Source organism: Rana temporaria, chromosome 4 (genome assembly GCF_905171775.1).
Source record: "Rana temporaria chromosome 4, aRanTem1.1, whole genome shotgun sequence".
In the NCBI taxonomy this organism is placed as follows: Eukaryota; Metazoa; Chordata; class Amphibia; order Anura; family Ranidae; genus Rana; species Rana temporaria.
In genome coordinates, this window is record NC_053492.1 from 15,091,067 (window position 1) to 15,103,668 (window position 12,602).

The following is a 12,602-nucleotide window of genomic DNA, read 5'->3' on the forward strand; positions in this document are numbered from 1 at the left end:
CTACACTGCAGAGAGCATGAGGATCATGGGAAATGTAGTTCCAAAACTCCCGGGGTGCCAAGGTTCGCCATCGCTGCTCTTAACACATCTACATTTCATCTAACGTGTTTGTCACATTGGACTCCTCCCATATTCTCCTTCTTGTCTCCTCCGCAGGACGATCAGCTGAAAGTGATTGAGTGCAACGTCCGAGTCTCCCGCTCCTTCCCCTTCGTCTCCAAGACGTTGGGGGTGGACATGGTGGCTCTGGCCACACAGGTGATCATGGGAGAGGAGGTGGAGCCGATTGGACTGATGACGGGGATGGGAATTGTGGGTGTGAAGGTAAGATTTCTGTAGAAGACTAAAGTAGAAATCGGGAGCCTTTCATACCGTTGTAAGGAGTTTGGAAAGAAAGCTCAAACCAAGCCAAGTGTGTTTGTCAGTAATTTGATTTTTACATTCTAACCCAGGTGCCTCAGTTCTCCTTCGCTCGCCTGGCCGGAGCAGATGTGGTCCTCGGGGTGGAGATGACCAGCACGGGGGAGGTGGCCTGCTTTGGAGAGAACCGCTACGAAGCCTATTTGAAGGCCATGCTGAGTACCGGCTTTAAGATTCCACAGAAGAACATTCTGCTGACCATCGGGAGCTACAAGGTGAGAGACTGGGAGGGGCGGCTTCACCGCTTGGTTGAATTTTTAGTGCTCAGATAATGATGGGTCCGAATTTAGAGAGATTCTTCTCCCATGTCAGTAAACCTCTTCCGATTGGTGTTATGAAGCCCAGAAAACCATACAGGCACAGTTAAAATATTGATCTACTGGTTCATCTTAGATTCTTTAGGAACCTATTCTGCAATGTGTTTAGAGAGTTTGCACCACAACTTAATCGTTGGTGAATCCCCCAAGCGATCAAGTACGTTTAGCACTTGGTCTCGTTTTGATACGTGCCCGCATTGCACAATAAAAGCACTTTTGTGCTGCCTGTCGGCTCCTTCCCAGACTACAGCCCAATTTACGGACTTTTTTTTCGGTGAGCTACAAGCCAGCACTGTAGCCACCGCTAACTGTCCTTTCTGTTTACCAGTTATTTTTTCTGTTGTAGTACAAGCTAACCACCCTGGTGTATTGAAGGACAGCACAAATTTTGAGTACGTGTCTTGTGCCAGAGATGAGTGCCGTCACAAAGACCTCGTGAAAAAGTGGTGTTTTCTTGAGCAGTATGGTCCAACAGTGGTGTGGGGAGGAAGGGAGGGTGACATGCTAGTTGAGTAATCACGTGACCTCTTGGTTTCCTTGGCTATTTAACAGCACTTAAAGTGGAGTTCCACCCAGGAAAACAAATGTAGCCCAAAAAAAATTGAAAAAAAAAAAATTGAAGGATATTTTTTTTTATACTCACCCGAAATACCTGTTGCTATGCGGAAGTCCGTAATCTGCCTCTTCCGTAGCCGCGGTCCTTCTTCATCTTCTCCTAGTGAATGGGGCGTTCTGCTTTCTGGGAACTGTGTGTGTTCCCAGAGAGCAGCCGCCCATTCACAAGTCGGCGCGAGACTCGCGCATGCGCAGTAGGAAATGGGCAGTGAAGTCGTAAGTCTTCACTGCCTGTTTCCCTTTGTGTGAATGGCGGTGCGGGACTTGCATCGATCGTGGGATCAGCATCGGGGGGGGGGGGGGGGGCATCAGCGCGGGCAAGTAGGACAGGTATGTGTCCTTATTAAAAGTCAGCAGCTGCACTGTTTAGTAGCTGCTGACTTTAAAAAAATTAAAATAAATTTGCGGGTGGAATCCCGCTTTAACCACTTCAGTCCCGGACCATTTTGCTGGTCAATGACCGGGCCACTTTTTGTGTTTCGGCACTGCGTCGCTTTAACTGACAATTGCGCGGTCGTGCGACGTGGCTCCCAAACAAAATTGACGTCCTTTTTTTCCCCCACAAATAGAGTTTTATTTTGGTGGTATTTGATCACCTCTGCAATTTTTTATTTTTTGCGCTGCAAACAAAAATAGAGCGACAATTTTTTTTACTCACCCGAAATACCTGTTGCTATGCGGAAGTCCGTAATCTGCCTCTTCCGTAGCCGCGGTCCTTCTTCATTTTCTCCTAGTGAATGGGGCGCGCTGCTTTCTGGGAACTGTGTGTGTTCCCAGAGAGCAGCCGCCCATTCACAAGTCGGCGCGAGAAAAATAGAGCGACAATTTTGAAAAAAAAATTATATATTTTTGCTATAATAAATATCCCCAAAAAATATATAAAAAAAAATTTTTTTTTTTCCCTCAGTTTAGGCCGATACGTATTCTTCTACATATTTTTTGTAAAGAAAAAACACGCAATAAGCGTTTGATTGGTTTGCGCAAAAGTTATAGCGTTTACAAAATAGGGGATAGTTTTATGGCATTTTTAGTATTTATTTTTTTTTTTTTACTAGTAATGGCGGCGATCAGTGATTTTTTTTTTTTTTTTATCGGTACTGCGACAATATGGTGGACACTTTTGACACATTTTTGGGACCATTGGCATTTTTATAGCGATCAGTGCTATAAAAATGCACGGATTACTGTAAAAATGCCACTGGCAGTGAAGGGGTTAACACTAGGGGGCGAGGAAGGGGTTAATTATGTTCCCTGGGTGTGTTCTAACTGAAGGGGGGGGGGTGGCCTCACTAGGGGAAACGACTGATCGCTGTTCATACATTGTATGAAAGACATTTCTCCCCCTGACAGGACCGGGAGCTGTGTGTTTACACACACAGCTTCCGGATCTCGCTCTGTAACGAGCGATCGCGGCTGCCCGGTGGTGATCGCGCCCGCCGGGCACGCGCGTCGGCACCAGGGGCGAGCATGCTCCCCTAATGGCTGAAATGCGAAATGACGTATACCTACGTGATTTGCGCAGCCGAGCCGACCTGCCGCCGTATAACTGCCCTTTTACATTAGCTTGATAAGGGGCTACTTAAAGGCCACTCCCATCCTGACCACTGTACACTCTCCTTCACAACACTCAACCGCCACTGAAAAATACCCAGAGCGTATATGGGGTGGTGTCATCGCTCCCCTCCATATGATTGTGGTCAGCCCCAATGATTGGCGCTTCATTGGCGAAGGTCACATGCCCCACATAACCGGAAAGCTTGTGTATTTTGTGTTGAAAGTCATGGAAGGAGGAGCGATGCTGGAGCTGTATAAAGACCCTGTCTCTGAATTCGGATTCGCCAGGAGATCACTGTTGGCGACGGGAGAGGGGCCCCCCTCTCCAGCGCCCTCCACCGTCGGCTGGGATACGAGTGAGGGCAAAATGGCCCCCACCCGTCTCCATAGCATAGCAGGGCGGAAGTGACGTCACAACATCAGTTCCGCCCATGCTTCTTAACCACTTCATTACTGGGCACTTAAACCCCCTTCGTGCCCAGACCAATTTTCAGCTTTCAGCACTGACGCATTTTGAATGACAATTGCGCGGTCATACAACACTGTACCCAAATTATGTTTTTATCATTTTTTTTCCCACAAATGGAGCTTTTTTTTGGTGGTATTTGATCATCTCTGCGTTTTCTTTTTTTTTTTTTTTTTTTTTTTTTTGCGCTATAAACAGAAAAAGACAGAAAATTTGGAAACAAAACACAATATTTTTTACTTTGTTATAATAATATCCCAATTTTTTTTTAAAAAATATATATTTTTCCTCGGTTTAGACCGATACGTATTCTTCTACATATTTTTGTTAATAAAAAAAAACGCAATGAGCGTATTTGATTGGTTTGCGCAAAAGTTATAGTACCTACAAAATAGGGGATAGATTTTTTTTTTTTTTTTTTTGTCAGGCCTGCGATATTGTGGCGGACGTATCGGACACTTTTGACACAAATTTGGGACCATTCACATTTATACTGCGATCAGTGCTATAAAAATGCACTAATTACTGTATAAATGTGACTGGCAGGGAAGGGGTTAACACTAGGGGTGAGGAAGGGGTTAAATGTGTATCCTGGGTGTGTTCTAACTGTGTGGGGGGAGAGGGGTGACTGGGGGAGGTGACCGATCTGTGTCCCTATGTACAAGGGACACAGATCGGTCTCCTCTCTCCCTGACAGGACGTGGAGCTCTGTGTTTACACACACAGAGCTCCACGTCCCTGCTGTAACCGCCGAACACGGCGGACATCGCGGCCGCCCGGTACACACATCGGCTTCCCAGCAATCCGCCGGCACAGTGTTTACCCGCTGCGCGCCCCCCAGTGGCATGGGTAATGCACAGAAAAAGAAGTCCAAAGACGTCCACTCGGCACTTGAGAGCCGCGCTGTGGACTTCTTTTGTCTATAGCGCGGATCTCAAGTGGTTAAAGGGACATTTTCTTATTTTTTCAAATGACAAATTTTGTATTTTTTTTTTTTTGCATTTTAGTCTAAATATGAAATGTGAGGTCTTCTTTTTTTTTTTTGTGTAAAAATTAATAAAATAAAAATAAATAGGAAAACAAAAAAAAAGATTTTTTTAAAGCGCCCCGACGAGCTTGCGCACAGAAGCGAACGCATACGTGATTAGCGCTCGCATATGGAAACTGTGTTCAAACCCCACATGTGAGGTATCGCCGCGATCGTTGGAGCGAGAGCAATAATTCCAGCCCTAGACCTCCTCTGTAACTCAAAACATGCAACCTGAAGATTTTTTTAAACGTCGCCTATGGAGATTTTTAAGGGCAAAAGTTTGACGCCATTCCACGAGCGGGCGCAATTTTGAAACGTGACCTGTTGGGTATCATTTTACTCGGCGTAACATTATCTTTCACAATATAAAAAAAAAAAATTGGGCTAACTTTACTGTTTTTTATTTAAAAAAAGTGATTTTTTTTTCCCCAAAAAAAGTGCGCTTGTAAGACCGCTGCACAAATACGGTGTGACAAAAAGTATTGCAAGGACCGCCATTTTATTCTCTAGGGTGTTGCAATAAAAATGTATATGTTTGGGGGTTTTAAGTAATTTTCTAGCAAAAAAACTGTTTTAATCTTGTAAACACCAATTTTGAAAAACAGGCGAGGTCCCTTAGGCTCCATTCACATTGTATTGCGGCGTATTTTGCCGCGATTAGTTAACTTTTTTTTTCACAAATAATTTACATTGATGTCTATGGCCGAACGCCAATGCCGCCTGAAAAAAAGGGTCCGGGACTTTTTTTCAGGCGTACGGCCTCTGAGATGTGAACCATCTCATAGACATCAATGGAAATTCTCCCCTCCAGCGGCACGAGCGTCGCGCTTCAGGCGTTTTGTCGCCTAGGTGTGAATGAGGGCTTAGTGGTTAATGTGTGAGGTTCACAAGTCTTGCAATGTACAAATGGCGCTTACCCAGAATTCCAGTCTTCTTGAGAGCCTTGCATTCATTTTTTGAAAAGCGTAACCCTTTTTTTTTCCTCCTACAGAATAAGAGCGAGCTCCTGCCCACCGTGCGGGCCCTGGAGAGCCTCGGGTACAGCCTCTTCGCCAGTCTTGGCACAGCCGACTTCTATACTGAACACGGAATTAAGGTGATTTACACGTGTTTGTATTGTCGGTCTCCTTTTTTTTTTCAGTGTCTCCTCGCCTTCAGCAATAACCATTTTTCATGGCTTCTTGCAGATTAAGGCGATGGATTGGGTCTTTGAAGATCCGGACAGCGATGGGCACATGAAGGAGAAGCAGGGGAGCATCATGGACCATCTGTCCGAGAACCACTTTGATCTGGTCATCAACCTATCCATGAGAAACTCCGGCGGTCGCAGGCTTTCCTCCTTCGTCACCCGCGGGTACCGTACTCGCCGCTTGGCGGTGGATTACTCCGTTCCCCTGATCATCGACATCAAGTGCACCAAACTGTTTGTGGAGGTGAGGAGTGTGTGGGGGGAGAGGATTAGTAACTGCTTGGTACAGTGGTTCTCAACCTGGGGGTCGGGATCCCCCTCGGGGGTCAAATTATGGTTTGCCAGGGGTCACCAAATCTTGGGCTGTTCCTGAAGACTGCACCTCTTTTGCAGCCACCCAGCAGGGCAGTCCCTGGAGCCCACGGCCGCCCACTCAGCCTCTTTGCAGCCGCCCATTCAGTTCATGGACATGGCTGGGGGGGCAGAGACTAGCGGTCAGCTGACTGGTGAGGAATGTGAAGTGGGAGGGGCTCGGGGAGACCCCATCTCCTGATTTTGCTAGAGGTGTCACTGCTATGCGACACCACAAAGTCGGAGACATAGTGAGGGGGTGGGGTGGGGGAGAAGAAATAAGGATAGAGAGATAAAAGGGAAAGAAAGAAGAACAAAGAGTGGTACATACTAAAATGTACCATAAGGGGTTTTAACCACTTAAGCCCCCGGACCGTTAGGCAGCTAAATGCCCAGGCCAGGTTTTGCGATTCGGCACTGCGTCGCTTTAACAGACAATTGTGCGACGTGCCTCCCAAACAAAATTGACATACTTTTTTTCCCCACAAATAGAGCTTTCTTTTGGTGGTATTTGATCACCTCTGCGGTTTTTTTAAACAAAAATAGAGCAACAATTTTGAAAAAAATTCAATATTTTTTACCTTTTTCTATAATAAATATCCCCCAAAAACATATATAAAAAAAAAAATTTCCTCCAGTTTAGGCCGATACGTATTATTCTACATATTTTTGGTTAAAAAAAAACGCATTAAGTGTTTATCGGTTGGTTTGTGCAAAATTTATAGCGTTTACAAAATAAAGGATAGTTTTATTGCATTTTTTTTTTTTTTTTACTACTAATGGCGGCGATCAGCGATTTTTTTTTTTTTCCGTGACTGCGACATTATGCGGGCACTTCGGACAATTTTGACCATTGGGGTAGATTCAGGTAGCAATTGCGTCTGCGTAACCATAGTTACGCAGCGCAATTGCTTAGTTGTGCATCGAGTGCTCCTGATTCAGAGAGCTCGATACGCCGACTGCAGCCTAAGATTCTTATGCCATCGTATCGTAGGCTGCATTCTTACGATGGCCGCTAGGTGGCGTTCCCGTAGTGGTCAGCGTATAGTATGCAAATTGCATACTAACGCCGATTCACAACCCTACGCGAGCCCTGCGTACGCAGTTTACGTTTGTTTCCGTTCGTCGGGTTCCGCGTAAGGCTGCTCCTGCTATTAGCAGGGGCAGCCGATGCTACGTATACCTGTCGTTCCCGCGTCGCAAATTTAAAATTTAACGTCGTTTGCGTAAGTGAATGGCGCTGGACGTCATTTGCCGCAATGCACGTCGGGAAAGTTTCCCGACGGAGCATGCGCACTACGTTCGGCGCGGGAACGCGCCTAATTTAAATGATTCACGCCCCCTACGGGATCATTTATATTACGCGCCCTTACGCCGGGCAGTTTTAAGGAGCGCCCGCGCAAATTACGTAGCTACTGCTTCATGAATGAAGCGTAGCTCAGATAATTTGCGCAGGGTAAAAACGGTACGCTGCGCATCCGTAAGAAGTGCGCAGAGCTACCTGAATCTACCCCTTTGTCATTTTCACAGCAAAAAATGCATTTAAATTGCATTGTTTATTGTGAAAATGACAGTTGCAGTTTGGGAGTTAACCACTGGGGGCGCTGAAGGAGTTATGTTTCACCTAGTGCGTGTTTACAACTGTAGGGGGGGTGTGGCTGTAGGTCTGACGTCATCGATTGTGTCTCCCTAGTAAAAGGGATGACACATTTGATGACGCCGCCACAGTGAAGCACGGGGAAGCTGTGTTTACACACGGCTCTCCCCGTTCTTCAGCTCCGGGGAGCGATTGCGCGAGGGGGTGGCTAGAAACGAATAGCCGCCCCCTCCTCATCCCAGATCGCTCCCGGAGGCTTACCGACCGCCACATGTACCGGGGGGGGGGGGGGGGGGGGGGTCCCGATCGGACCCACGTCTAGGCAGGGACGTACGGGTACGCTCATCTGCCTGTACGTGCCATTCTGTGGACGTATATGTACATGCGGCGGTCATTAAGTGGTTAAGAAATACCTCCTTTGAGACCCATTTGTCATCACTGGGTTAATCTGGTTGCTGTCTTGGCTCAGTTTGATAGGAGGGACCGGCATGCTGCAATAAACATCATAGCCCTCTGCCTCGAGTGGTAATGAAAGAACGCAACTCCAGAATCCCTTTAGACATGCATGCCCCTCCCCACGGGACACCTGGCCTGCAGGGTAATGGGGCATCAGCCACAAATTTCTGTCCTGACTGGTAGACGTTGCCTCAGGTCATTGCAATAAAGCACATAAACCAGAAGAGACTATAATAGATATAGATCTGAGGATCCGTGATCTGGTTGGGTCACAGAGACGTAATAAAGGCAAAACAAAGTCTAAAGCAGTGGTTCTCAACCTGGGGGTCGAATGACAATTTTCCAGGGGTCACTGAATCCTGGGCTGTTCCTGAAGCCCGGACTTCTGCAGCCTTTTCGTGGCTGGGCTGTTCCCGGAGCCCGCGGCCACCCACTCAGCCTCTGCAGCCGCCCATTCAGTTCACGGCATGGCTGGGGGACAGAGACTAGACGTCAGCTGACTAGTGAGGAATGTGAAGTTGGAGGGGCTGGAAGGGACCCTATCTCCAGATTTTACTGTTGGGGGTCCCCACAACTAGGGACATTTTATCAAGGGGTCACGGCACGAGAAAGGTTGAGAACCACTGGTCTAGAGGAAAGTAGGGGGGTTAGCGGATTATAGGGGATCCATCAGATCATAATTTATAGGAGCATGAGGGATCCAGCGGATGAAGGGTCACAGGCTTGTAAATTCTGTTGCTCCAATAGTCGAAAATTTTGATGGCAGAGAACGTTGATGGGTAGTCCAGTGACAGTACAGATCAAGAGGGCTTGATGAGAATGGCCATTCAGACAGGAAATTAAGTTGGGCTCAAGAGAGCCTTTGAAGGTTCAAAGAGTTTGTATTGTGAAGATGTAAGCTTGCAGGGAATTAAAAGGGACGGGGGGGCGCAGAGGTAAGGCTGCAGTGCCATCATAAGTTGGCCCCTGGGCAACTACCCAGCGTGCCCATGCGAAAAGACGGCCCTGTAAGGCTGGTGTTCATCTTGGAGATTTAGGGAATTTTATATAATGGGCAGAATATGAGGAAAGCCTAAAATCCTCAAAGAGCGGATATCTGGGGACGGACCTGACTCAAGGGAGTTGGTATAATCTATTCATAAATAGGTACACTTGGATTGCCTCAATGTATGCATGTTTATACAAAGTGGGGTGGATTCAAGAAGCAATTGCGCCTGTGTAACCATAGTTACGCAGCGCAATTGCTTACTTGCCCCGGCGTAACGAGTGCTCCTGCTTCAGGAACCTCGTTACGCCGACTGCAGCCTAAGATATGCGCGGCATAAGGCTCTTATGCCCGCATATCTTAGGCTGCATTCTAGCGATGGCCGCTAGGTGGCGTTCCCGTTGTGCTCAGCGTATAGTATGCAAATTGCATACTAACACCGATTTACAACGTTGCGCGAGCCCTGCGTACGCAATTTACGTACGACGGTTTTCGCGCAAGGCTGCCCCTGCTATTAGCAGGGGCAGCCCATGTTGCGTATACCCGTCGTTCCCGCGTCGCGAAATTTGAATTTTACGTAGTTTGCGTAAGTGAATCGTGAATGGCGCTGGACGCCGTTCACTTTGAAGCAAATGACGTCCTTGCGACGTCATTTGCCGCAATGCACGTCGGGAAACTTTCCCGACGGAGCATGCACTCTACGCTCGGCGCGGGAACGCACCTAATTTAAATGATTCCCGTGTGCTCTTGCGCCGGGCATTTTGCCGGCGCGCCCGCGCAATTTTCGGAGCTTATGCTCCGTGAATCGAGGGCAGCACAAAAAAATTGCAGGGGCGCAGGGCAAAATCGTTGCCCTGCGCCTCCGTAATAAATGCGCAAATCTCTTTGAATCCGGCCCACTGTCTCTTTTTTATATAAGACGCTTTTTCCGATTCTAGCTTATAATGGTTTCACATTGGCAGGATGGTTTTGGATATCTTTTTCCCTTGCTGTACTTGTATCAGGATGGTGCCAAAGAACTTCTGAAAGGGGTTTCTGAACACCATGAAATGGAATAGTTCAGGAAGTGGTTTAATGTTAGTTCCCTCTGTTCTGTTCTAGGCTCTGCGTCAGATTGGAGCCAACCCTCCGGTGAAGACCCATGTGGACTGTATGACCTCCCAGAAGTTTATCCGCCTTCCAGGTTGCTTTGATATTCCTTTTACGGCTTTGATTCTTGCAATAAATTACAGTAGTTAGTGTGCAATGGTAGGGAAGAGAGCTCTTGATCTTGGCACTCTCCCACACTTGCAGCCTGATAACACATGAGCGTTCTTCCAAAAATGTCTACTATTACCTTGCTTGGTATGAAGGGTGGTGTGTGCTTCACCTGCTGCCCTGTTTACATAAACCAACTTTATTATTTTTGGGGAAATACCTGGATAATCGGTAGTTTGGCATTGACTTCTTCCCATCTCCTCTAGGTCTGATTGACGTACACGTACATCTACGAGAACCTGGCGCCACTCATAAGGAAGACTTCTCCTCTGGCACTGCGGCTGCTCTGGCGGGAGGTGTCACTATGGTGTGCGCCATGCCCAACACCAATCCGGCTATCACCGATGCCACCACCTTCTCCCTGGCACAGAAGGTGAGTGATGTGCTTGTGTACTGTAGATCCGCTATATGGTCTGTCTAATTATCTCTTGGGAGGTTGGGTCTTGAGTCCACCTCAGTTTGGGCGGACAGTTTTCTCTTGGACGGTTGGGGCCCCCCCCCCCCCCCGATTTTAATACAATTTTTTTATTTCAGCTAGCAGAGGCTGGTGCCCGATGTGACTTTGCCCTGTTCCTGGGCGCCTGTTCAGAGAATGCCGGGTCCCTCTCCTCCATCGCCAGTTCAGCGGCCGGACTGAAGATGTATCTGAACGACACTTACTCTCAGCTCAAGATGGACAATGTCTCTTTGTGGATGGAGGTGAGTCCACACTGCTGTCGTCTCTCCTGTTGAGAAGTCTGTAGAGGCCTTGCTTGTCCCATTGCAGGGGCTCTGGGGTATCTGTTTCTTGTGTTTCAAAGTGGACCCAGGAAGATTCTGGGTTCTAGGTGGGCTCTGAAGGAGCTCGGATCTCTGGTTTTTGTGTTCACAAAACCTTCCAAAGGCCACTTGGATTCAGCGGTGGGAGCTGGAAGGGCTCTGGATTCTCAGGTCTCTGGTCCTTGTGTTCCCAAGTGAAGACTGGAAAGTTCTGTGCTCCCAGATAGGTGTTGGGTGGCCTTTCAGTTCTTAGGTTTTTGTTTCCAGAAGTTTGTCTTCCCAGGTGGGTGTTGGAGGGACTTTGGGTTCTTGGGTCTTCGGTCTTGTGTTCCCAGAAGTTTGCATTCCCAGGTGGCAGTTGGAGGGACTTTGGGTTCTTGGGTATCTAGTCCTTGTGTTCCCAAGTGATTGGCAGGGTTCTGGGACATCTCCAGTCCATTTCCTCCTAGGCCGGAGGGTTCTGAGTCGCCCTCAGTTTGGGGTCACATCCAGGGTCCAATTATCTCTTGGGAGGTTGGGTCTTGAGTCCACCTCAGTTTGGGGCGACAGCTCTGGACTGTTTTCTCTTGGACAGTTGGGCTCAGAGTCCTTTGTTGGGATGATATCTCAAGTTCATTTTCTCCTGGGTGTTTGGCCTCTGATCTGTACCTGTCTTTGCCATTTTTTGCAGCACTTTGAGAAGTGGCCGTCTCATTTGCCGATTGTGGCTCACGCAGAGAACCAGACAGTTGCAGCAATTCTGATGGTGGCTCAGCTATATAAGCGTTCGGTGCACATCTGCCATGTGGCTAAGAAGGAAGAGGTGAGTTCCCCAGCCTTGTTGAGCCTTTAATTTACCATAAGATGTCCACTTATCAGATCGCTTTGCCTTTTTTAGATCCTGATCATTAAGGCTGCCAAGCAGAAAGGCATCCAAGTTACCTGCGAGGTGGCGCCTCATCACCTGTTCCTCTGCCTGGACGACCTTGACCGGCTGGGGGACAAGAAGGGGCAAGTGCGTCCCATGCTGGGGACCCGAGAGGACATGCAGGCCTTGTGGGACAACCTGGACATTATAGACTGCTTCGCCACCGATCACGGTAATGATTTCTATGAAGTTTACAATACAGATCTAGCCTGTGCCATTATCCACATTATTCATAAGATGACCAATACTTGGTAGCGATGGGATAGCGTGTTATTTCTAGGGCTGGAGAGGAATAAATGATGGCTGCCCAGACTATAGCCATTAATAAGGATGACTGACAGTAACTCAAAATGATCTTGGTAAGAGATGAACAGGGTGACCCAGGTTTCAAGCAAGGGGAATGTTGGCACAAGAGTTTGCAGTCAGAGGGGTGTAATCCTATTATTCTAATTCTGATTAAAACGACACTAACGATTTCCTCTTTCTATAGCCCCCCACTCTGTGGAGGAGAAGGAAGGGCCAAACCCTCCCCCTGGGTATCCCGGCCTGGAGACTATGCTTCCCCTACTACTCACTGCCGTTAGCGACGGACGACTGATGATGGATGACATCATCAAGCGCCTGTATGACAACCCCCGCAAAATATTCTCACTGCCAGTCCAAGAAAATACATATGTTGAGGTAAGTGAGAGAATAGTA

At 47.7% G+C, this 12,602-nt stretch overlaps 1 protein-coding gene across 2 annotated transcripts in view; it reads left to right on the forward strand.

Moving 5' to 3' along the window:
* Positions 1 to 12,602, forward strand: part of CAD (carbamoyl-phosphate synthetase 2, aspartate transcarbamylase, and dihydroorotase) — a 94,769-nt gene that overhangs the window by 62,137 nt on the left and 20,030 nt on the right. For both annotated transcript variants that reach the window (XM_040348007.1, XM_040348008.1), the window contains exons 23-32: positions 157 to 324; positions 453 to 635; positions 5,394 to 5,498; positions 5,590 to 5,835; positions 10,082 to 10,163; positions 10,444 to 10,610; positions 10,772 to 10,936; positions 11,667 to 11,798; positions 11,874 to 12,075; positions 12,394 to 12,584. In XM_040348007.1, coding sequence (XP_040203941.1) covers positions 157 to 324; positions 453 to 635; positions 5,394 to 5,498; positions 5,590 to 5,835; positions 10,082 to 10,163; positions 10,444 to 10,610; positions 10,772 to 10,936; positions 11,667 to 11,798; positions 11,874 to 12,075; positions 12,394 to 12,584 — 1,641 coding nt within the window. The remainder of the gene's footprint in view (positions 1 to 156; positions 325 to 452; positions 636 to 5,393; positions 5,499 to 5,589; positions 5,836 to 10,081; positions 10,164 to 10,443; positions 10,611 to 10,771; positions 10,937 to 11,666; positions 11,799 to 11,873; positions 12,076 to 12,393; positions 12,585 to 12,602) is intronic.